Genomic DNA, 27,611 nt, shown 5'->3' with positions numbered 1-27,611 from the left:
CACTTTGCGTTGAATCACTATAAATAGCATATCACTTTTCAATTTGTTGCCACCAAATGTTATCGCTCTGCAATATATTTAAAGAAATTAAATAATGAAGAATCTGCATAAATGTATGTATGTTTTTCGCACTGATAAAAAAAAACAGCGGTACCTAGAGCCATCAAAGTTTGAATAGCATAATCCTCTACCCGAATATGGACATCTGGAAGCTTTAATTTGGAATTTGAAATTTATCTTATTATCGATTTCATATTTTGTCAGACATTTAAGAATTTCTAAGGAACTCAAAGATTTCAAAACGAGGAATGGCAACACTGCACGGAGTAAAAAAAAAACATTTTTATCTTCAGCGCGCGACGCTGTGTATCGGAAATTCTAAAGATATGCTCACTTAAAATTATTTTGCGATATTGCTGTTGAATTAAATTTTATGGTTTAAGGGCTAAGAATATGAAATTTAATAAATATATCCAACACAAGAAACGTTAAAAATAGCCCCTTTGGTGCGTAATGTAAAATCTGAAAGCTTTCAGATTTTTTTATTACTACGATTTTATTTTATTTCATTTATTTTGCTTTAAAAAGAACTTCATTTTGTTTTCAATAAACTAACTCATTAGCCTTTTTCAGAATGTGACAGCATATTTTGAATCTTTAAAATGCTTCTAAGTAAAATTCAGCCTTAGAGCAAATTTCATTTAATTATTATTTAAGACTCGATTCTAAAACATCTTTTTTTTTATAATTCATTTTATTTATTGATGAGAAAATTTTTGAGACTTTAATATTTAAGAGAGCGGCACGCGATCAGAACACCTCTAGGTAATATAGTTTAAAGCAGCCTAATTCAAAAAAATATAACTTTTAGAAGAAACTGTTAACTAGACACATCATAGGAAACGTATAAATGTGCTATCAGATTTTGCACTTCCCACTCAGATATTGCTTTATAAACCTATTTCTAGCTTTTAGCTTTGAGTGTCGGCTTATATTTAGTTTTAAATTCTCTTTCTTTCTCAAAATGTCTTATAGTAACAAAGCAAAATGCTGTCGGATATTGTTGGAATGCTTTAAATATTAAAGATCTTCGCACATTTTCATTGTATTTACAGAAATATTTTACCTAAGCGTTTTGTGTTTTAAATGTTCCGTTTGATAACCTTATACTTCCGTACCTTTCTACACTGTAATTTGATATAAAATATGTTTCTGATAATATGTGGAATTTATATTAACATTTTTATCCACTCTCTTTTCTTTTAATTTGACAAAGAATTTAGAAAAAGCGAACAACAATCATAAACTCCTATGGAAAGAAATTATGTTTTAATTCTGGTTTCACCAACAGATGGCGCCACTTGCTTATCATGTCCACGCTTTCTTATCTTATCTAATCATTATTTCCTATCTTGTTCATTTGCGGTTGTGCAGCTGAGGATGGTGGTTCGGTAAAATCATCGAAACTAGTCCTGTGAAAATTTTGAAAATTAACGCTGATTTTTGTTGTTTGACTTCTGAATTAGTCATATGGAAAGTTTTCTTTAGAATTTTTGAACCACGTTTTAAGATATTTCCTTCTCTTTGATGATCATAAATGGATATCTTTTTATGGCAGTCATTTAAATACACCCAAGATTTATCTATTGTGGCAACACGTTTCCATTTTGTTTTTCGAATAATTCTTTCTCATAAAGAATTCTGCTTTCGGCGATGTATCGTGGAGAAAGACGATGCACATTATGTTTTTTCGCCTTTTTAAGATTCACATTGGCAATAATCACTCACGTTCTAATGATTTTGCAAGTGTCTTTTGACTTCACGGATTTTCCTTTCAACATTAAAAGTCTTGTTACCTTCGCAATATTCGAAACATTTGTTTTTTACCCTTTGCTATGTATTTGGAATAATTTTTTCAATTGAAACCAAACTTTTTTATTGACAATACTATCTATCATTTCTTTAGATACTAAAAAATCATGGCCTTCACAGCATTTTGTAATAACAAAATACGAAAACGTTTCTTCGGAAGGAGTATAAACATAGCTTTTCGCCCATTGCTCCTTTAAAAGCACCATATTGCATGAAAACAAAATTGTCAAATAGAAATGATAGCTTACACTTTTAAAAATATAGTTGCAGTTAAAAACATTTTTCCAAAGCAGACGATTTTTTTATAGCAAAGCAAAATCGTCTAAAAAATATGCGAAAGCCTCTGCATTGACGGTTATGGATAAGAGTTCACTAACTAATGGTAAATCTAATAAGCGAGAAGAAAATAATCAATAGATAGTGGGAAGTCAAGTTATGACGTATGTAGTGTTTTGAAATAGATGTAAATTTTAAGGTAAAATGCAAAAAATGAACATAAACAGAATTCAGCAGTCAGGGCAATAAAATGTCCACCAGCAGCCGTAAAGTCGCTGAACACTGGTAGTTCGGTCCGAGTTTCGAATCCCGCAAACGGGTTGGCTGCATAGGTGTTTTCGTGGTTTTCCCCATGTGTAACGTTGTATGTATACGAGCCAGTTTCTCTTAGAAAGTCCTCCACGAAGCATCCCTCCCCTTAGGCAGACAGCCCTAGTGTGCTTTGCCGTAATTAAATACACCACAGGACAAGGAAATGTAATTTAGTCGCTTATTTACCTAGAAGAAAGACTGTTATGGATTTAGTGAAAATATAAAGGAAGTTATAATTTTATCGCATTTCTGAAAAAGAAACTGAGTGGCATAACAGGCAATCTTGCATGGGTTTCTCTGCTTTCATTTACAGAACTATTATAACAATTACGCAATTAAAACACCATTTTTGTTCGGTAAACGTACATCGAATTTATACATTTTTTTTTTGCTATTTTTTAGTTTGCGGAAATTGTTTACTGTCTAGTCTTTATTCAATATACTATTTAAAACTCATAGCTTTTTTACGATCTGCTAAGCGTATTATTATTATTATTTTCAGGTTGAGTATTTCAATCATATGTAATACTGAAAATAATAACAACAAGGATAATAAAAATGCATCAATAAATATAGGCTGCTTAAAAAATAAATATAGTACCAATTAAAGATTTTACAGATTATTTACTTTTACGTTCACTTATTTCAAAGTCTATTGCGCGAGATATGACGTCCTTGCAAGGAATATTAAGTTATACGCATTTTTTCCAGCATTTCATTTAAACTTATTTCCTCGAATTTTATTAGAGATATATTTCTCGTTCAATTAATTCATTTCTCACTTCATAGCAAGGCAAAAATATACATAAGACCTCAGTATATATTTAATAAAGTTGAAAAATATAGAAAAACATAAACGCCAAATACAGTTTAAAAATTAAAAAAGCAATTTTTACAAATTAATTTAAAGTCTCTACGCAAAAAGAAGCAATATGGCCAGCGGAATTTTCCTTCAAAATTCGGCCAGTGGCAAGAGGGCAGAATGTTCGGTGCACGAAACTAAAAGTTTACTTTTGGTGCCACTTGGCAAAAACACACTGAAGATCCAGAAACTGATATAATTCACTATACTGCTAAGTTTCAATTGCAAATATATATGGCTGCTATGGTAAAAAACAAATAGGCTTAGCCACACTTAATAATTTTTAAATTGTTGGTAATTTTACAACTATTGCATGCAGATTAACTAAAGACAGACTATTGCATGCAGATTAACTAAACCTTTCTCAGAAGTAGGAACAACAATAGTTTTTAAAGAAAGGAAAAAAAAACGCACAATTTACCAGCATATAAGAATATAAAACTGAGCTCATGGAGCCGCGTTACAGAGGGGATATATATATATATATATATACATTTATATATGTTTGATGCGTCCAATTGCAACCAAACCGAGAGGTGCACAACTACATGTTATAGAAGCCATATGTACAAAAATTCAACGTCCTGAGGCTATTCATGTTCGAGTTATGCGACATACGTACATACATACATACGTACGTACGTACAGACGAGACGAAAGAAAATCTCTTCTGAATCCGTTTTAAATCTTTTTTGCAATCCGTTTTGGGAAAAAGAGTTATAAAGTATTTCTCCCACTTTCCTAGCGTGCCTTCGTGGTGTAGTGGTTCTGCACGCTGGGCCGGTATTCCAGAGGTCCGTGGTTCGATTCCCGACGAAGGCGGTTGCTAATTTTTCCTCTCTCTGGGTTCCAAAAAATCTTAATATCTCTACAGTGGCGCCCGAACTAACAGGGTTGTGGATGATGATTCTCCACACCCAGAATTTAGCGACTAGGTCCCCTAAAACCCTAGTCGCCCTTTAGAAAGGGGAGTATATAAGGTATTCTCTCACTTTCTTAGCGTCCTTCGTGGTGTGGTGGTTCTGCACGCTGTGCCGGTATTCCAGAGGTCCGTGGTTCGATTTCCTGCGAAGGCGGTTGCTAATTTTTCCTCTCTCTGGCTTCCAAAAAATCCTAATGTCTCTAGAGAGTCTCTTAGTCTATCCTTATATACTGATCTCATGCAGAAACATCATTAAATTGCATTCGATAGCAGTCAAATAGATATTTTCGTTGAAATATGATACCCGGAAATTTTTGCGATTACAATACATTCTTTACGTCGTAGAAGGAAGCAGGAAGTAACAAGGGCCTCACTTATGCAAAGGTAAATGTAATATACTACTAAAGTGCTTAGAAGCAAATTTATTCGTTGTGAGTATCTTTCTACTCATAGTAATTTATATTACCCACTACTATGGTGGTATGGCGGTAGCTGGCTGCTGTAATCTGTGACCCGGGTTCTAATCCCCCCCTCCCCCCAAATAAGCTCGCTTATAATATCTTAAATATTGTCAAGCCGAAGGTCCTCTCGAGAGTTTGGTGGTTGGGTAACAGAAGTAGGACCTGCAGGGTGTTTACCTGCAAAATTGGGACGGTGGTCCCCCTTTCTCGGAGGGATAAATCTGTTCTTTCTTCTCATGTGGTAAGCTCTTAATATCGGTTTTGGTGATAAGATGTCATTCCCAACAAATGCTCACTACCTGATCATCAAAGTTAATAAAAGAAATGAAGAGATGTGCTACCTTGTTAAAAGATGAATTGCGAAACCTTTTGTGGTTGTGTGGGGTGTTTCAATTAATATGCTCCAAAGGACATCACGTGGATTAAATTTGAAAGAAAAGATTTGTTTTCACTTATGATTAAATCTGACTGATATTTAACTACTTGTACATCCATTATGAAAAGCTAAAATAACGATGGCTAAAAATGCAACGATTTACATCTAAAAGTAAATGTATGGAGGAGAAAACCATCATTCACTTTTAATGAGTCATTAAAATGGAATTCAAAGAATAACGCCGTTTTTCAAAGATGGTATTTGCGTACCAGCAGTGTTCTGTTTAATTATGATGAATGGCTGAAAGGAATTAATTAATCTAAAGTGAATTTTGATTAATGGAATTAAAAACTATTTTAAATCGAGAGGATAACATTTTGTTCATCAACAGTCCCTTCACCATTTTCTGATTTAAAGACAGTATTTTCATATATTTAGAATGGTTTTAAAAAAAGAATAAATGTGAAAAAAATTAGAATGGTTTACCTAAGTAAGTTTTGAACGAAAACCTATGTTTTTAGTTTCACAAAAAAGAAATTCTTTTATTAAAATTTATATAATTGTAAAATTTCTGATGCTTTACTAAATTAAAGATAAATAATATTATTTAAGTTAAAAACGAAAGAATCACGGACATATTTTTAATTAAAAAGAAAACAGCGAACAAATTGCTGAAGGAAGTAAATACTTTTTTAACTATTTTAAAGCAAGGGTTATGATTTCAAAATTTACCCAGTTTTAGCATTTTTAATAACAAAATACGAAAACGTTTCTTCGGAAGGAGCATAAACATAGCTTTTCGCCCATTGCTTCTTTAAAAGCACCATATTGCATGAAAACAAAATCGACAAATAGAAATGATAGTTTACACTTTTAAAAATATAGTTGCACTTAAAAACATTTTTCCAAAGCAGACGATTTTTTTATAGCAAAGCAAAATCGTTTAAAAAATATGCGAAAGCCTCTGCATTGACGGTTATGGATAAGAGTTCACTAACTAATGGTAAATCTAATAAGCGAGAAGAAAATAATCAATAGATAGTGGGAGGTCAAGTTATGACGTATGTAGTGTTTTAAAAATAGATTTAAATTTTAAGGTAAAATGCAAAAATGAACTTAAACAGAATTCAGCAGTCAGGACAAGGAAAGGCCCACCAGCAGCCGAGCGGTGAAGTCGCTGAACACTGGTAGTTCGGTCCGAGGTTCGAATTCCGCGAACGGGCTGGCTGCATGGGAGTTTTTGTGGTTTTCCCCATGTGTAACGTGTATACGAGCCAGTTTCCCTTAGAAAATCCTCCACGAAGGCAACCCTACCCTTAGGCAGACAGCCCTAGTGTGCTTTGCCATAATTAAATACACCACAGGACAAGGAAATGTAATTTAGTCGATTATTTACCTAGAAGAAAGACTGTTATGGATTTAGTGAAAATATAAAGGAAGTTATAATTTTATCACTGATTACTTAAATTTTAAATTTAATAAAAAAATTTTAACGTTGTATATGAAAAATGACTGAACCTAAGCTTATAAACTAACTTCTGAATTTAATTCTGAAAAAGAAACTGAGTGGTATAACAGGAAATCTTGCAAGGGTTTCTCTGCTTTCATTTACAGAACTATTTTAACAATTACGCAATTAAAACACCATTTTTTGTTTGGTACATAGAAACGTACATAGAATTTATAAATTTTTTTTGCTATTTTTTTGTTTGAGAAAATTGTTTACTGTCTAGTGTTTTATTCAACATGACGTCCTTGTAAGGAATATTAAGTTATACGCATTTTTTCCAGCATTTCATTTAAACTTATTTTCTCGAATTTTATTAGAGATATATTTCTCGTTCAATTAATTCATTTCTCACTTCATAGCAAGGCAAAAATATACATAAGACCTCAGAATATATTTAATAAAATTGAAAAATATAGAAAAACATAAACGTCAAATACAGTTTAAAAATTAAAAAAGCAATTTTTACAAATTAATTTAAAGTCTCTACGCAAAAAGAAGCAATTTGGCCAGCGGAATTTTCTTTCAAAATTCGGCCAGTAGCTAGAAGGCAAATTGTTCGGTGCACGAAACTAAAAGTTTACTTTTGGTGCCACTTGGCAAACACACGCTGAAGATCCAGAAACTGATATAATTCACTATACTGCTAAGTTTCAATTGCAAATATATATGGCTGCTATGGTAAAAAACAAATAGGCTTAGCACACTTAACAATTTTTAAATTATTGATAATTTTACAACTATTGCATGCATATTAACTAAAGACAGACTATTGCATGCAGATTAACTAAACCTTTCTCAGAAGATAGGAACAACGATGATTTTTAAAGGAAAAAAAAAAAAAAAAAAAAAAAAAACGCACAATTTACCAGCATATAAGAATATAAAACTGAGCTCATGGAGCCGCGTTACAGAGGGGATATATATATATATATATATATATATACATTTATATATGTTTGATGCGTCCAATTGCAACCAAACCGAGCGGTGCACAACTACATGTTATAGAAGCCATATGTACAAAATTTCAACGTTCTGAGGCTATTCATGTTCGAGTTATGCGACATACGTACATACATACATACGTACGTACGTACAGACGAGACGAAAGAAAATCTCTTCTGAATCCGTTTTAAATCTTTTTTGCAATCCGTTTTGGGAAAAAGAGTTATAAAGTATTTCTCCCACTTTCCTAGCGTGCCTTCGTGGTGTAGTGGTTCTGCACGCTGGGCCGGTATTCCAGAGGTCCGTGGTTCGATTCCCGACGAAGGCGGTTGCTAATTTTTCCTCTCTCTGGGTTCCAAAAAATCCTAATGTCTCTACAGTGGCGCCCGAACTAACAGGGTTGTGGATGATGATTCTCCACATCCAGGATTTAGCGACTAGGTCCCCTAAAACCCTAGTCGCCCTTTAGAAAGGGGAGTATATAAGGTATTCTCTCACTTTCTTAGCGTCCTTCGTGGTGTGGTGGTTCTGCACGCTGTGCCGGTATTCCAGAGGTCCGTGGTTCGATTCCCAGCGAAGGCGGTTGCTAATGTTTCCTCTCTCACTTCCAAAAAATCCTAATATCTCTACAGAGCCTTTTAGGCGGTTGCTAATTTTTCCTCTCTGGCTTCCAAAAAATCCTAATGTCTCTACAGAGTCTTTTAGTCTATCTCATGCAGAAACATCATTAAATTGCATTCGATAGCAGCAAAATAGATATTTTCGTTGAAATATGATACCCGGAAATTTTTGCGATTACAATACATTCTTTACGTCGTAAAAGGAAGCAGGAAGTAACAAGGGCCTCACTTATGCAAAGGTAAATGGAATATTCTAGTAAAGTGCTTAGAAGCAAATTTATTCGTTGTGAGTATCTTTCTACTCATAGTAATTTATATTACCCACTACTATGGTGGTATGGCGGTAGCTGGCTGCTGTAATCTGTGACCCGGGTTCGAATCCCCCCCTCCCCCCAAATAAGCTCGGTTATAATATCTTAAATATTGTCAAGCCAAAGGTCCTCTCGAGAGGTTGATGGTTGGGTAACAGAAGTAGGACCTGCAGGGTGTTTACCTGCAAAATTGGGACGGTGGTCCCCCTTTCTCGAGGGATAAATCTGTTCTTTCTTCTCATGTGGTAAGCTCTTAATATCGGTTTTGGTGATAAGATGTCATTCCCAACAAATGCTCACTACCTGATCATCAAAGTTAATAAAAGAAAGGAATAGATGTGCTACCTTGTTAAAAAATGAATTGCGAAACCTTTTGTGGTTGTGTGGGGTGTTTCAATTAATATGCTCCAAAGGACATCACGAGGATTAAATTTGAAAGAAAAGATTTGTTTTCACTTATGATTAAATCTGACTGACTACTTGTACATCCATTATGAAAAGCTAAAATAACGATGGCTAAAAATGCAGCGATTTACATCTAAAAGTAAATGTATGGAAGAGGAAACCATCATTCAGTTTTAATGAGTCATTAAAATGGAATTCAAAGAATAACGCCGTTTTTCAAAGATGTTATTTGCGTACCAGCAGTGTTCTGTTTAATTATGACGAATGGCTGAAAGGAATTAATTAATCTAAAGTGAATTTTGATTAATGGAATTAAAAACTATTTTAAATCGAGAGGATAACATTTTGTTCATCAACACTCCCTTCACCATTTTCTGATTTAAATACAGTATTTTCATATATTTAGAATGGTTTTAAAAAAAAGAATAAATGTGAAAAAAAATTAGAATGGTTTATGTAAGTAAGTTTTGAACGAAAAACTATGTTTTTAGTTTCACAAAAAAGAAATTCTTTTATTAAAATTTATATAATTGTAAAATTTCTGATGCTTTACTAAATTAAAGATAAATAATATTATTTAAGTTAAAAACGAAAGCATCACGCACATATTTTTAATTAAAAAGAAAACAGCGAACAAATTGCTGAAGAAAGTACATACCTTTTTAACTATTTTAAAGCAAAGGTTATGATTTCAAACTTTACCCATTCAATCAAACTTTGCAGTCCGTTAGGCACCCCATCCCTAACTAAATACGAAAAAGCGATTTCAATTTTAACAAAATTTAAAAGTGTAATATTCATCGTCTCTTACATGACCCTAATTGCAAGAGACGTTGCATTATGGTTAAAGAAGATGATTAAGAAGAAGAGAAATGAAAATACAATACGTTTATTGCTGATATGTTTATAAACTAATGCATTTACACTAGTTATCATAAATTAAGAAAAAATCACAAAGATAGCGATAACTCCCTCCAAAGTAAGCCAAACCTTGTAAAATTTGAATATGTCGCCAAATAAGAATAACTGAGTAAAACTGCGATATTAGTGGCGCTGCTTTCGGAAGACGTCATCTGCGAGGAGCATAAAAGTCCATGTTTGAGAGCAAACCCACAAATTTCACTGTGATAGTGACATCAGAAATCTGAAAAAGCCAATTCGTAACAATGATCTCCAGGCATCATTTGTGTGCAGAACTACGACAAAAAGCCACTGGGAGACTAGAGGCAGGACAAAGTCAAAGAGAGGTGGCCCAGATGGCTAAATGTGAGTCCTTCTGTGGTTCATAGACTTTCGACGTAATTTCAGACCACAGATTCGGCATCTAGGAGGTTCAGCCAAGGACGGCCAACTGCTACGACGAACGCCTATGACCGATATTTGACATTATGTGCACGCAGGAATAGAACAGCTACTCCGACTCTTCTTAGATCCTCCCTTGCTGCAGCCACCGGAAGGTTGGTGTCAACGTCAACTGCGCGTAGAAGGCTTCACGAAGGTGGTTTGTATGCGAGGCGACCAGCCATTTGTGTGCCGCTCACGTCACGCCATAGGAGGAACCGTTTTCAGTGGGCACGACAAAATGTCCACTGGACGCCTGATCATTGGAGTGCGGTTCTCTTTACGGATGAGTGCAGGTTTAGTCTAGAAAGGGATAGTAGGCATTATTTGATATGGAGAGAATCTAGAACCCGTTATCATCCGTCAAACATCCGTGAAAGAGATGCATACGGAAGGGGCAGTGCTTGGAGTTACTCTGTGCTTGGAGTGGCATCTCTTTGGGTGGACGCACAGACCTCCATGTCTTTCCAAGGGGAACAGTGAATGCCCAGATTTATAGAGATGACATTCTTGATGTTTATGTGCGCCCATATGCCGGGGCAATAGGTGATGCTTTCCTGTTACAGGACTACAACGCAAGACCACACAGGGCTCGCATCGTAGATGATTATCTTCAACACGAAACAATTATGCGCATGGAGTGGCCAGCTCGATCCGCGGACTTGAATCCTATCGAGCACGTTTGGGATGCTTTAGAGAGACGTCTAGCTGCTCTCAGCCCGCCCCCTCAGACTCTTGCTGCGCTTGTAACTGCTTTGCAAGAGCAATGGCTCTCGCTTCCTATGGAACTGATAGAGTGCATAGTTGAAAGCATCACACATCGCTCTATGTGCTGTATTGCTTCTAGAGGAGATCTTATTCCATATTGAAGGTACTTTTCCTATAGCAAACTGACACCTTCAATTTTTTCATTTTATACATGTGCTAATTTCTATACTACCATATTTGTCTGGTAATTTCTTTGGCTAATCTTTGGAATATGGTAACAGGTAGTTTGGCGACATTTTGGTAAGGCGATAAAGGTTACTAGCTAGGACTTTAGCAGTGTACATGGATAAAGTCAAGAGTGTGCGCAATGCCATTTTTGTGCAATTCTGGGATTTTTTTTTAAGTGAAAATAGGTCGACGTGTATACGGATACCGTGTATGTGGAATTCTTAAAAACGCGGCAAGCAGTTAGCGATTCTGCACTTTCTCCCAATTTCGTACCTAATCTTCGTCATGATTAAGCATTTTTGTTCCATAAAAGTTCTAGTATAAGCGTAATTCGGCTAGCAGATTATTGGAAAAAATGTTGATTAAAAAAAAAAATAAATAAAAAATGCCGTTACTTCGTGAAAACAAAATGGCGTCCAAAACAAAACTAGCAGGTTGCTGTAGCAGGGTTGGGCGCACACGTTTCGCCAAAAAATCGCCAAGTTACCATAATCCAAAGATTAACCATTTCTTTTTATGTTATTTGATACCTTAATGTGTGTTGTATATTGTGGGTAAGTTTTCTTAAATTCGATATGTAACGTTTTCAGTAATCGTGATTTTTGTGATTTTTCCTTAATTTATGATAACCAGTGTAGTAGAAAAATTATTCCCTACTGTGAAAGAAGAGGAGGAAACCCCTAAACTTCGTTATAATTATCCAAAGAAAATTTTGTGTAAAGATGATCCGTATTAGCTTTTCTGGCATTTCACTCAACACATAAATAAATTTAAGAAACATTCCCAAATTTATAGAACAAGACTAGACCAAATATTTAATTTTCTCAAATTTGAATCGATTTTCAAAAGTTTCTTAAATTTCTTGTATTCTTCATATGAGAATAATAAGAAGAAGACAAAAAAAAAATCATTAAATGATTTTAATTAAAGGAAAATTTCAAATCTGAGTTAAATATAAAAAAATGATAAAACAGTTTTTAAAAATCTACCTATATTTATTGCAAAGAATATGCAATTAAAATGTAGAAAATGAATTGGGGGTTCATTTTCTCAGATGTAATTTGACAAGAATACTTGAATAACAATTTCGTACGTGAATATAATAACATAGTAAGTAAGCTTTGCACATGAATATGAGGCGATGAATTCATTGAAATAACTGTTGAGGATATTCTAGAATTAGTTGCGAAAAATTAAATAGACGAAGCAGATTTAGTTACTGTTATATCCAAAACATTGCCGATTGAAGATAATTCTAAAGATCCTTTCAATGAAGTAACCAAGAAACTTCACTCTGAAAGGTATAGAAAAGTGTTTGGATATGACAAAACCGATGGAGAGAACTTACGTTTTAGAGAACGATCCTCTGCCGGAGAGAGCAGAAATATTTAAAAGAAATTTTCAAAATTGATTATTTGCCTACCAAGAAATTAAAAAGTCTGATGTATACACCACATGACTTCCTTGTACAGAATATTAAATTATACTCATTTTTTCTTGCATTTCATTTAAACTTATTGGATTGAATTAAATCTACTTCGCCGACACCGCATACACCACAATAGAATAAATGCATTCTTTAAAATTCACTCTAGTATTTGTTTACCATAGCGACACTCTGGCGCTAGATACACTTAAGAGTATTAATAATTATATAAGAGTTAACTTATATAATAATTATATAACGGAAACTAAGTTAGCTGTTATATAATCCAATAATTATATAACAGTTAACTTATATATTTCGTTTATATTATAACTCATAATGCACAAATTTTTTATCATTTAAAGAATAGAATTATCTAATCGTTGCCAAATGTTCTATTCAAATACTATAATAAAGCTACAATGATGTATAAAAGAAATTAAGCAAATAAAACAGAAAAGAAACAGTTTTTCACAGACGATTGAGTATTCCTCATTTAATTAATTCAGTTCTCGCTTCGCGAGAAGGCAAAAATACATAAAAACTCAAAATATATATATTGAAAATTACGAAGTAAATTTGAAACACTTATTTCCTCGAAAAAATTCCAGAAAGAATTAAGTAAGATTTAATTGGCAAAAATAAATGAATGCGTTATCTTTGTTGTTGCGAAACTAAGTTTCTCTAGATTGGCAACAAATCCACTAGTCTCCGGTTTCAAATGTAAACATCAATGGCCGCCATTAAAAAAAGGCTTAGCGGCATTTAGACTACTTTAAAATTGTTGATAATTCTAAAAATATTGCATACAGATTTACTAAAGGCATAAAAACCTTAACCGGAAGATAAAAACAACACAATACAATCATTTTTAAAGCAAGAAATGTACAATTTACAAACATATAAGAGTAAAGAAACTGAGATCGCTGAGCCGGGTAACAGAGTGGATATATATATAAATATATTTATATACGTTTGGTGCGGCCGATTGCAACCGAAATACGAGGTGCACATCTACATGTTATAGCAGTCCTATATACAAAATTTCAAAGTCCTGAGGCTACTGGTTTTCGAGTTATGCGCGATACGTACGTACATACGTTCGTACAGACGCGACGAAAAATTCTCTTCAGAATTAATTTTAAAGCAGTTTCATAATTTTTTTGGAGGAAACGAGTCTTTTATTCTGTCCTTAGGTACAGATATCAGGCAAAAATATCGTTAAATTGCATTCGATAGCGGTCGAAATGTATATTTTCGTTGAAATATGCTGCCTGAAACTTTTCGCGATTACAATACTTCCTTTTTACTTCGTACAAGGAAGTAAAAAGATTTGCGAAGCAAGAGAAAAACAATCTTTAATGACGTATTTTTTTTAAAACCTGAACTTATCGGAAGTGCAGTGGAACTCGTCAATGAAACGAGCTCAGATCTTCAAATAAAGCCAGTCAACCTATAAGGTTATTTCTCATACCTTCTTTGCACGCCTTCGTGGTGTAATAGTCAGCACAATCGCAATGCACTGCACATTTTACATGTCTCTAGCTTTGAAACAACCCAATGTCTCTACAGTGGCACCCAAACTAAAAAAGGTGGGGGATGATGATTTTCCACCACCAGGATTTGGCGATTGAGTTCTCTAAACACCAGTCGCCCTTTAAAAAGGGGAGTATATAAAGTATTTCTGCCTCCTTCTCAGCATGCTTTCGTGCTGTAACGGTGATCACACTGGGAGCGTATTCCAGAGGCCCGGGGTTCGAGTCCTAGTGAAGGCATTGATCATTTTTCATGTCTCCTTCTTCAAAATAACCTGATGTTTCTATGAAACTTTCCCGAACAGCTATAATAACTGACGATGAAGAATAAATTTGTGAATACAACATTATGCTTCTTTCTTATTTTGACTTGAAATCATAATCTTTTTACTTTTTATATCATTCGAATTTTATTTACGTTTTTATGAAATATTTTAATTACATAAATTAAAAATAATGGTGAAAATGTTACACCTACAGCAAGGCAGTTTTTTACTTCCTTGTACGAAGTAAAAAGGAAGTATTGTAATCGCGAAAAGTTTCAGGCATCATATTTCAACGAAAATATCCATTTTTACTGCTATCGAATGCAATTTAACTATGTTTTTGCGTTACATCTGTACGTAAGGACAGGATAAAGGATTCTTCCCCCCCCCAAAAAAAAGTGCAAAACTAATTTAAAAATGAATTCTGAAGAGAATTTCTTCTTGGCGTCTGTGCGTACGTACTGTACGTCTGTGCCTTTTCGTGGCGTCTGTGCGTACGTACGTATGTATCTCGCATAACTCAAAAGCGAGTAGCCCCAGAACGATGAAATTTTGTATATAGAACTGCTATACCATGTAGATGTGCACCTCGTATTTTGGTTGCAATCGGCCTCACAAAATGTTTATAAACATATGTATATATATATCCAGTCTATTACACGGCTCAGTGATCTCAGTTTTATTATTTTTATATGTTTGTAAATTGTGCATTTTTTGCTTTAAATTGATTGAATCATGTTGTTCTTATCTTCCGGTTAAGGCTTTTATGCCTTTGTAGTAAATCTGTATGCAATAGTTTTAGAATTATCAACAATTTAAAAGTTGTTTAAGTGCCGTTAAGCCTAATAATCTTTTCCATGGCGGCCATTGCTTGTTTACATTTGAATCAGCAGAATAGTAGATCTGTTGCCAATCTAGAGAAAGTAAGCTTCGCAATAACAAAGATAACGCCTTCTTTTATTATTGCGAATTAAATCAGGCTTAATCCATTCTGGAATTTATTCGAGGAAATAAGTTAATAATAATATTTACTTCATAATTTTCAATACAGACATCTTGAGTTTTAATGTATTTTTGCCTTATTGCGAAGTGAGACCTGAATTAATTGAATGAGAAATACTGAATCGTCTGTGAAAAACTATTTCTTTGTTATTGTTGTTCTTTGCTTAATTTCTTTTATACATCGTTTTATATTTATTACAGTATTTGAACAGAACATGTGGCAACGATTAGATAATTCTTATGATGTATAACATTTGTGCATTCTGAGTTAAAAAATGAACGAAATGTAATGCTATTAAGTGAACCTAGTGTCGCTATGGTAAACAAATACAGTGAATTTTATAGTGTGCATTTATTCATTTGTGGTTTGTTGGTCATCTGTCGGGGAAGTAGATTTAGTTCAATCCAATAAGTTTAAATGAAATGCACGAAAAAATGCGTATAATTTAATATTCCGTACAAGGAAGTCATGTGGTACACACATGAGATTTTTTCTTTTTAGAACCGAATCCCAGTTCTTGTATTAAATTGGTGTCTCATATAACGCAATTTCCTACAACGCGGTATTTTCAAGGCACGTATCTACCGCGTTGTAAGAGGCCTACCTGTATTATTATTAGCTTTGCAATGAAGATATAAAGTTAGATAAATATAAATGAAGATATAAAGTTACAGCTTAGATAAAGTGAGAAACCAAAGAGAGAGTTGTGCTATCAGGCTGAAGATTTAAAAAATTACCGTTTTTGTCTAAGATAATCAATTAAGAGGCTGAAATTCATTTTAAAATACGTAAAAAATTTCTTGTATATGTTTCATGAAACTTTTAACTTTTAGCCATCGTAAAAACTTATCCACATATGACATGAAGGAAAATTTACAAAATGTAGCACGAAAACCAAGATGATAATTACAAGGTTTTCTTTTAATAAAGAAAAACTTTGTACAAAAAACTAGTTTATTACTATCTTCTACAATAGGACAAACATACAACCAAACTTTTATTTTTTCATTCTTTAAAATACACGCAGAGTTGTTTTTAAAAGCAGACTCCAAGTTTTCTTATTATTTCGTACTATTCAACACAATTTTTTTTTATTTCTTTATTTATAACTGTCTAATTTGAAAGATGCATGTTTTGCTAGACTTTATTAGAAAGCAATTTTAATTTTTTTTATCCCTAATCATTTTTTGTCAAACAGGTAATTAAAATGGATAATAACTATTTTGTAAAAGCATATGCTTCATGCTATTTTAGAAAAACTGGGAATGCGTCGAGATGGGGGAAAAAAACTTCATTATACTTCAGATAAAATTTATTTTCGGAATGTGTGGGGAAAATAATTTCTAAATTTAAAATAAAAATTCCTTGCATATTCAGATTTTTTTCACATAGCTCGAAATTATTTCACATTATTTAAGGATGCAGATGTTTATTGCTATACGAGTAGTTAAAATATTTAATAACCCTTAAAAACTCGTACCTTGTAAAAATAGATGGTAAAAACTTGTATATTAGAGTCACGAGATTTGTTATATTTAATTTTGGTCATATATTTCTATTGTCATTTCATTTAGATTTTAAGTACAATTTTATTAGCCCAAAGGGCGTCAGCGCAGAGGGGCTATTACAAGGCGTATTCGGAAACTAAATTTGAAAAAAAAAATAGTAAAACAATTTTTTCGAATCCAATTTTATTTTTACATGAAAATACATGTCTTAAGGTTACGTTAAAAAAACGATTTCGGCGAAAAAATTCGATTTTTTTTTTATTTCCCAATTTGAAAGGTCAATTTTGTAGGATTCCGAAAATGGTTCATTTTTACATTTGTGATAATTAGAAGAGAAGGTATAGCCAATTAACTGCACTGGAAGTGAAAGCAGAAAGACCGGAAGTGCCATTTAAAAGGCTCAACTTAAAGGTAAACTATGTTGTTATCCGTATTTTTTTTTAACTGTTTGTGTGTAAAATTGTGCTAAAACATTTCATTTTAATTCTGGGTACTTTTTTTGTTTCTGGCAATAATTATTTGCCTTAATTCTTTGAACTGGGACTGGCAACATTGCGGTTTTTTTAACTGGGTTTGGCAACATTTCGATTAGGTATGAAGACTATGTTGCTGGGTGCATATATAGCCGTTTTAATTTTTAATTCAGGGTATCTTGGATTACTTCCTGTGTTTGAACATTTAGGCATATCAATTGAACAAGAAATGATTAAAAATTACTTTGGAATTGATAACGAAAGAATAAAGAACTCGAAAATTCATTCGTCGCTCATTTCGAAAATAGCCAGAAAAAAATTAAAATCAAATAGGAAATCAAAATTACTTAAGTATAAAGATATGGAGGGTGTGATGTACAAATGTGGAGAATTTTAAGTGTGTAAATACAACAGAACAGTTTTTCTGTTAATGTGAAATCTTTAAATGCGTTTTCTGAAAAACTAATTTTTCTAGTGTTTTTACATACAAGAAATGTAATTACTCAAAATGTTCTAAAGATATCTCTATTAAATTTCACTAAAATGTTTTCTATATTATTTATTAGGTTTTAAGCTACAATCTAAGTAATATTTATTAATTTGATTGTTTTATAAGTATTTCTATATAAAACGATAAGAAATATTTTACAAAAAACTGTGTTTTTTCATGTAATTACACATATTTTTGTAAATTTTAGAAATATCATATACATTTTAGTTCATAACACAGATAAGTGTTGTAGTAGTATACAGTATAAAAAAAATTGAAATATATGCTGTGAGAAAAAATATACGGCATTTAACGTAAGTGTTAAATTCTCCTAAAAATTTGCATAAAATTGCATATATTTCAAAAATTTATAAAAATATTCCTAAAAATTTACCTATTTTCATGATTTGATATCATATTTTGACTAAATAAATATATATTTCATCATAATTCTATGTTTTTAAAAAAAAGTGCTCCGAACGTAAGCAGATTTAAACTATTTTTTAACATAGTTTCCGCCAATGATCAAACACTTGTCATAGCGGGTGACCCGTTTTTGTATACCATCGTCAAAGAAACTTCCCGCCAGCTTCGATAACTACGACTCCACAGCATTTTTCGTGTCATCGTCAGATCCAAAGCGCTCGCCACCAAGCTCGCGCTTCATGTGCAGGAACAAGTGATAGTCGGACGGCGCCAAGTCCGGGCTGTACGGCGGGTGATCGAACTGCTCCCAATGAAACTGTCGAATTAACGACTGAGTGACACCAGCAGTATAGGGCCGAGCATTGTCATGGAGCAACACAATTCCTTTACTGAGCATTCCTCTTCGTTTGTTTTGAATGGCACGCCTTAGTTTTGTTGAAGTCTCACAATATCGTGCCGCACTAATGGTTTCACCTCTGGGAAGAAATACAGTAAGCAAAACGCCTTTCCTATCCCAGAAGACAGTGCACATGATTTTTTGTGATGACATTGTCACTTTGAACTTTTGTTTTTTCGGAGAATGAGTGTGTCTCCACTCCATCGATTGTTGTTTCGATTCTGGCGTGAAATGAAACACCCAAGTTTCATCAGCTGTCACAATTTGGTTTAAAAAGTTTTCTCCCTCATCACTGTACCGCGTGAGAAATGTCAGGGCACTACCAAGTCGCTTTGTTTTCTGAACATCAGTGAGCATTTTTGGGACTCATCGGGAACACAGTTTGCGATCATTCAAGCGGTCAGACACAATTTCGAACAAAACAGTACGTGAAATTTGTGGAAATGCCTCTGAAAGAGTTGTCATTGTGAAGTATCTGTTCTCATGAATTGCTTCATCGACTTTCCTTACCAAATCATCGGTGACAACAGAAGGCCGACCACTCCGAGCCTCGGCGTGGACATTTGTTCGACCTGCATTAAACATTCTTACGCACTTTCTCACCATTCCATCACTTATCGCGTATTCACCGTAAAGTTCTGTCACTTGACGATAAATTTCGGCCGGTTTAACATTCCTCGCGTTCAAAAATTTAATCACGGCACGAATCTCGCAGTCTGCGGGAGAACTAATTGTCTTAAACATTTTGAATGTTCACAGCAAAATGAAAACACAACATAGAGCAACCAAAATGGCGACAATTGAAAGTCAGTGAACAAGAAAGACCAGTGCGCATGCGCGGGACGCCTACCACAGCGCTGCGACGGCGCTAGAATGAAACGGTACTTAGTTTCGGAATACGCTACGTAATTTCGTTTTGCCATTTTGTATTGAAAACTTTAAATGTCGGTTCACTTTTCGAACTGTTGCCACCAATTATTACAGCCCTGTCTTATATTTAAAGAAATTAAAATAATGAAGAATCTGCGTAAATGTATGTATGCTTCTAGCATTGTGATAAAACGACGGTACCTACAGCCATCAAATTTTGAACAAAGTACGTTTCCGCCCGGAGCCCAAATTTGGATTTTGGAATTTGTTTTATTATCGATTTCATATTTTGTAAAACTTTAACAAATTTTTGATTAACAAACTCAACGATTTCAAAGCGAGCAGTTGCAAAACTGTACCAAAAAAAAAAAAAAAATTATCTCCAGCCTGCGAGACTGTGTATCGGAAATTCTAAAGATAGGCTCACTTTAAAATTATTTTGCGATATTGCTCTTGAAGTGAATTTTATGATTTGAGTGCAAAGAACACTATATTTAATAAATAAAGTAAAGTTAACTCACAAAACGTTAAAAAACGCTCCTTCGTAATGTATAATTCGAAGGCTTTCAGATTTTTTTATTGATAGTATTTTTTAAATTATAATAGTGAAATAAATGTCATTGAGCTTCCGTAATTATTAAGTACTGTAGTACAGATATGTGATACAGTATTTCATATAGAGAAACGAAGTATCATGATAATTTTGCTGTAGCATCGTACAAGTTAAATATCAGAGAAGAAAATTATGAAAACTTTCAAAGATTTTTATCTTTGATATTATTTGATAATGCGATAAAAGAGGAAGCTTTAATCTATTAAACTAAATTTTGGAACACTTTTAAGAATATGGAAATTATTTTTATCCCGCCGTTTACTGCTCCAGGATGAAGGTGAAGAGATAAAAAACTGCGTGGAGATGCAGGCCATAAGATTTTCATCAATTTCCTGAGTTTTCTAAAAGTAATAAGAAAGAGCAAATTGCGTTGTACTGTAATTCAGCTTGATTCAATTCAGTGGGCAATTCAGCGTGAGCAATAGATAAGATTTGATGACAGAGGTTAAAAGAAAGGTTAAGTCATTCGTCGGATTCAGAATGGAACACTAGTTATAATATAGTTTCCCCCGCCTTCTTAGCATGCCTTCGCGGTGTAGTGGTCAGTACACTCGGCGCTTATTCGAGAGGTCCGTGGTTCGAGTCCCAAGAAGGTCAGTGCTTATTTTTCATCTTTTCTGCTTCGAAAAATCTTAATGTCTCTACAGTGCAGCCCGAACTAAAAATGTGGTGGATGATGTTTCTCCACTACCAGGATTTGGCGATTGATTCGCCTAATCCCCAGTTGCCCTTTTAAAAAAGGAGTATATAAGGTATTTCTCCCTCCTTCATAGCGCGCCTTCGTGGTGTAGTGGTCAGCACACTCGGCGCGTATTCGAGAGGTCCGTGGTCCGAGTCCCGGTGAGGGCATTGTTCGTTTTTCATGTCTCCTGCTTCGAAATAGCCTAATGACTCTATATAGTATGAATGTCATCTTATAATTAGACATCAAGGCCAAATAATATATGCAGCGACAGTGTATAACCCATTCCCGGGAATATTCGGGAGGCTATGCTGCAAGGTTTAGTTAATTAACCCGGCGGAAGTCGCACCAAGAAAAGTTACTAGAGTGGGCGCGTGGGGTATCACATACCCCAATATTTAAAATACGATAAAAATAGTTTTATTTAGTTTTAAAGCTGTTTTCCTTGTTCTCGTGTATTATAAATGCGTGAATAAAAATTAGGTTTGAAAAAAATTAAATTCCAAAAATTAAGATAAATGAAAATATAAAAAAATAAACATCATGCTTCTAAGATTCATTACATCTCTAACCTCCTTGTTATTCTGGCAATTGAATAATTGGCTGACATTTCATACCCCATATCCACTGCTCCTTTAATCATATTATAAAAACATGTAATTCCTGACGTTTTATTTTCTCCAATAGTATCATCTATAGTATGATCGTTGTATAATGTTGAAAGCATAAGAACAGTTTTTCCTTTTTTAGGGACATTAGGAATTAATGTTTTATCTTTTTCGAAACCAAAACAGTGTAGAAAATATTCCTAGTTTCATCTTCAGTTTCCGAAATGTAATCTTCCTCGCTTTCAAATATTTCTAATAAATCTCACAGGCGTTGCATCTCCAATTCATAGGGAGTCATTCTTTTTACCTTTACCATAACGCGGTTAGAAATTTTCAAGAATTTAATGTCAAGTACTTTAAAATCACTTGCGAGTAGAAATATTTAAAGTTACACTTTAGAATTAAATTTCTGAACTAAATATTCGGTCAGAAAAACACTTACGCGGACAGGCGCGTGGGGTGTGTCATACCCCAGTTCCAACAAAATACCGATAAATATTTTTCTGAAACACACAGACAAAGAAAAAGCGGTTCTGAAAGTCAACCACAACTAGAAACTCAGCTACTGAATGCAGCACAGAATTTCAGTTTCTCAAGATAGGAATATTCCACTTTTATGTAAGGGTGGGGTATGATACACCCCACGCGCCTTCCCGCGGGTTAAATCGATATTTGATATAATAAAATATTATTTACAGCAAAAAGGTATTTTTATTTTCTGAAACAATTTAGCAATCAAGACGTGCTTTGCAAAGACTGCCACTACACCAAGGGTCGGTTATTTTACTGGGTGAGATCTGTATTGTGAGAGATTCGGCTCTGAGGATGTAAGATACACGAACCTGAGTTCCTGTAAACAGTGCGCAAGGAACATATGACTTGCAGTTCAATTAATTGGTATGCCCACTAGGGAATCCATATGGAAAGTCCCGTCTGGAAAGTGGCAAATTTGCCGACGTCTCTCACCAACTTCAGGGGGGAAACCCCTAATATAATAACCCTTTCATCAGAAACCCCTATACCGACAATGTTAAATTGGCCATTTTCGATGTACTTTTTCTCAAAATCTGCTGTAGATACAAGCTTGAAATGGTTTCTGTAATTAAAGTATACCTATCTGATTATACCGAAATGAGCTTTTGAAACATTTTGAATTTTGGAGTAAATTACAGAATATTTTGTTAGGCATAGTGAAATTTAGCACTTTTCTCACACAAAAACCTAAAAAAAAAAAAAATTATTTCTAAGTTTCTTACTAAAAGCACATTTCAGTAAATATTAGGGAACCTAATAAATAAGCCATAAAAAGTTTAGATACCTATCAGCAGTAGTTCCTGAGAAAAGGTACATCGAGTATAAAAAATTCACGTTTGGAGAAAAACGCGTTTTTATGTAAAAATCCTCACTGATCAAAGCAGTAGATGACAAATTAAAACTAGATTTTTTTACATTTCTAATTTTCATGGAGATTAAGGATGTTATTTTTAGAAAGATAAAAGTGTAGAGAATTTGAAAATGCAAAAATCCGAAATCACAATTCTTTGAAGATTTTGGGGTTTCAACACCCCTTCACAGGTTCGATACCCTTCGAGGTGTGTAAAGGTTTCTTTTTTATTTGAAGGTGGGCGGGCGTCTGAAACTCTATCAAGGTCACTTAATCATCAGGATCACATGTAGAACGTACAACTGGGAAAATGATGGCACATCGATAAACGAAAGCAAAGTTTAAATAAATTTCTGAAATTTCATTTTTAAAACTAAAGTTAGTCTTTCATTCAAAATGAAACTTAACTCACGGGAAGGATATTGTTTTGACATTAAACACATCTGGATGCATACGCAATATAATAAAACAAATTTTCAATTCAAATTCATAATAATTTTGTGTGTGTGTGTGTTATGCAGTTGCTGCTTACAACATCATTTAGATCTTCAGCCTACAATGTAATGTATTATATACCCTTTGGGGAAAGACATTGTATTTGTTATGAACTACTGAACTGAATACAGAGATTTTTGCTTAGTACTTTTATAAAATGGCAGAAAGGAAAAGAAGGATTTAGTTGTCCATGCTGCTTACCGATATATGGTTTGAAGTGATAGAGTGCTTCGAATCCCGTGCCGTCAAATTTGTCGTTGGACTTGAAAGTGACGCGGAAGAAATCTCCATCAGATTCGATCACTTTGGGTCTTTTGACGCCGCAGTGACGCGGTATCTTGCGGTCGACAGAACGGAAGTTGGAAAATTCCACATAATCACTGGCAGTTTCTGTGGTGCATCTAATGTAAAGAATCAGATAATGAATGTTAAGTAGATCAAATAATTTCGCAAAATGTCATTTAATATCTAAATAAGCCGGGCATGAAATGTACATACACATACATGAGAGCTATATTAAATTTATTAATTCAGACTAAATAAAAATTATTTGTAGAAAATACAAACACATTCAAAATTGAAAGGATGTTATAGAAAAATCTGAAAGATTTCATATCTTATATTAATGCTGAAAGGGGTGTTTTGCTTCCAAGGAAGATTCAAAACGGGATTTTAAAAATGTTGTTATTTATGCTCACTTGTATGACAGTAACATCGGACCAAGCCCAGGAAATTCCTCGCGGTAAGAGGCGCAAGATACGCCCGTCGATGGCAACAGTCTTGAGCACCTTATAGGTTATAGTGCGATTTACGTCAGTTCCGTCCCCAATTTTTATGCATCTCGGGTAGGTGCCAACGGTCTCCCACCCTCTCCCCATCCATCAACCACACCAAACCACTTCTGCTCGCCACATATTTAGAGTGCCGCCATACCGCAACGACACTATACATTTACAAACATTCATGCCTTCTCCGGGATTCGAACTCAGGTCCTTCGGCATGGCAGTCAGCGACGTTAACCAATATACCTGTTCGGCGGCCTAAAAAGTGATACAGACATTCAAAATCATTCGACGCAAAATACCGTTAAACATTGTAACGTCTTACCTCCGCTAGGCTACCAACATAACACCAGTAAGCAAATACACAGAAACCTCGCGTATGATATATCCGTGCTTGAAGATGCATGCGATGTTAATCTTAATGGAGCTCTTTGAAATCGTTAAGTTTGTTAATCAAAAATTCGTTAAAGTTTTACAAAACGTGAAAAAGATAATAAAATAATCCGTATATTCCAAATTTGGGCTTCCAGATTCCAATTCTCGAGGGAAGGACTACGTTATTCAAAATTAGATGACTCCAGGTAGCGTTGTTTTTTCACAATGCAAGAAACATACATATATTCATTCAGATTCTTCATTATTTAATTTCTTTAACCCTTTGCGGCACAGTTTGTCCGGTCTGGACACACCTAAAAATTTTCTTCTGTACGCACAGAAAAATTGGATGAAAAAGGATATATAGGTTACTATAGGTTATTCTGAACATTCTTTTTTTATAGTAGATGGCAGCTCAACACAAACCAGTCCATATATTTTAGCCATGTTTAGTTTTTTAAGACCCTCATTTTTCAAGGAAATCTTCCAGATTTTTTTTAGGGTATAAAAGGAATTGTTTAAAAAGAAATTTCTATGTTATATTTTCGCTGTATGCTAATCTCCTTATTCCATATTAGTTTTAAATTTTTACCTTGAAATCTTGCTAAAGTAAAACGGCGAACCCTAGGTGTGCCCAGACGAACTGAGAGTTTGTATTCTTTGTTTCTTCGCATCTCATCGGTCAGGTCATTGACAATAATGCTCGTTTCAGCACTCTTTTCGAAGCTCTATTCAATCAGTGTGACACTTTAGGCACATCCCACAGAATTAAAACTATAAGTGATATCTTCACAAAAGTTTACTTGTGTACTCAACTAAGCCTAATTAGACTGCCTTCCTTTTCTTCATTTTATCGAAACTTTAAAAGGTATCGTGCCGGAAAGAGTTAAATACAATTGAGGGCGATATAATATCTGGCGGAAACAATTTGAAAGGTGAAAAGCCAATTTATAGTGAACCAACTCAAAACGCCAAAACAAAATTACAAACAAATTTGGGCTAATGCCCATTTGGACTGATAAATAACCTAGAACCTAATTATACTTTATACAAAACAGATATTCATCCCGCGCGCGATGAGGAAGAAAAAAATTTTAGTCAATAATAGCTTTCAATAGGAAAAGAAAAGTATTAGTTCTAAATAATATACATAAATAGCTAAGTTCAAATACATGATAATGATTGATAAACATACATGATAATGATGATTCAAATACATGATAATGATTGATAATGAATAAATAAGTTTATCATAAACTGCTTCAATTGTAGATCATATAATTTAAATTTAGATAACCTACCATTCTGTAGTCTGGGATAACTAAATTCAAATCAATAATAATTATTTATAATGAGTGTGACTAATTATCACAAGCTAATTAAATTAATTTAATATAATCTGAAATTAATTAAATCCCGCCATTTTATAATTTGGGTGTATAGTCATACACAAATAACGTACCGTATAAATATAAGACAATGTTAAACAATGTTATTATGGCGAAGCGCGATGATGAATTTCTGAAAATACACTTCTGAACATTCCATTGTCTTACGTTAAGGGAACTCATACACCTTAAACCCCCTCATGATCTTCGAACATGTGACTGTTGCAAGAATAGGGATATTTTATTTATTTTAAAAGCAATTACTTCCAACTTTTTACAGCTGACTACATAATATAGCTGCTTTGGAAACTAGTAACCAGAAAGTTTGTGTTGCCAAAATATTTTTGTAATTGAATCCCCTTTGTGACAAAATATTTCGCCATGTTTCCACCTTGCGCATGATATTTTAAAAATGGCTAATGGTACATACTTGAAATTTGATGGAATTCTTTATATGGGCACTATTTTCTAACTGAACCAACAATCTGATGAATATTTTAATATTGAAAAAAATTATGGACGAAAACATTACAAATTTGTTTAATAAAATGCATTTTATAAACTCAACTCAAAATAAAATAAAAATTTAACGCGAAATGTTTAGAATTTTAGGTTCACAGTAGTTTCCAAATGTTATAAAAGCTATATATTAAATATGGAATTAAATTATGAAACAGAATGTTTTAAACTGTGCGCGGAAGTTGGAAAAATGACGAAAAATGTTGTCATAAAGCGGATTAAATTATAAAAATATTTGTGGCAACACAAACTTTCTGATTACTATTTCAGAAAGCAGCTATATTATGCAATCAGCTGTAAAATGTTGGTAGTAATTGCTTTTAAAATAAATAAGTTACCCCAATTCTTGCAACAGTAAACTATTCGAACATCTTATGGGTTTTAAGGTGTATGAGTCCCCTTAAGCAGCATCTAAACACATGTTAAGATAAATTTTCACTTACCTTTTAACATTTAAATAGAAATAGATTACATATTTTGTTAAGTTACGGTTTCTAGAAGCGACGTCTTGAATGTAAAGTTTGTTTGCCCTAGTTCGTATAGATATATAGTATCTATTTATAGGTATAGCTTATTATGACAAACCACACTAAGGCTATCTGCGATAATAGATGAGGGGGATGCCTTCGTAAAGGATTTTCTAAGTGAACTGGCTCGTATACAGGTTACATATGGGAAAACCCACGAAAACTTCCATGCAGCTAGCCTGTTTGACTGGTTCGAACCCGTGCCGAAACTACCAGTGTTTAGCGATTTTTGCCGGTCGACTGTTGGTGGGCCCTGAATGTTTTTGTATTCCGGTTCAAATGGTGTATTCGGAAAAAATAAATATTTACAAATTGGCGTAATGAGGTGTCCTATAAAATAATTTATTTGCAGCTAAAAAGGTGTGTATTTAATTATGGCACACTAGGGCTATATGCCTAAGGGGAGGGATGCCTTCGTGGAGGACTTTCTAAGGGAAACTGGCTCGTATACACGTTACACATGGGGAAAACCACGAAAACACCCATGCAGCCAGCCCGTTCGCGGGATTCGAACCTCGAACCGAAATACCAGTGTTCAGCGCTCGGCCGCTGGTGGGCTGAAGCTAAAAAGAAAAATTATAACTAGCCTATTTTGTATAAAAGGCAAACGCAAAAATTTTTAAAGGAAATCGATACAAAAAAAGAATAAAAATCATAACTGCAATGAAATTTATGTTTATTTTATGCAAATGTTT

General features: G+C 33.9%; 1 protein-coding gene across 1 annotated transcript in view; it reads right to left on the bottom strand.

The window, feature by feature from the left end:
- The window catches only part of LOC118196431 (suppressor of lurcher protein 1-like), a 293,365-nt gene that overhangs the window by 47,396 nt on the left and 218,358 nt on the right, over window positions 1-27,611 (bottom strand). Inside the window, exon 6 of the mRNA XM_085821452.1 lies at window positions 23,527-23,726. Coding sequence (XP_085677578.1) covers window positions 23,527-23,726 — 200 coding nt within the window. The remainder of the gene's footprint in view (window positions 1-23,526; window positions 23,727-27,611) is intronic.

This window comes from Stegodyphus dumicola, chromosome 7 (assembly GCF_044657685.1).
Source record: "Stegodyphus dumicola isolate Sdum_Otavi_A_Nest chromosome 7, ASM4465768v1".
Lineage (NCBI taxonomy): Eukaryota > Metazoa > Arthropoda > Arachnida > Araneae > Eresidae > Stegodyphus > Stegodyphus dumicola.
Note: the sequence above shows the minus strand (reverse complement) of the source record. Positions and strands in the feature narration are given on the sequence as shown.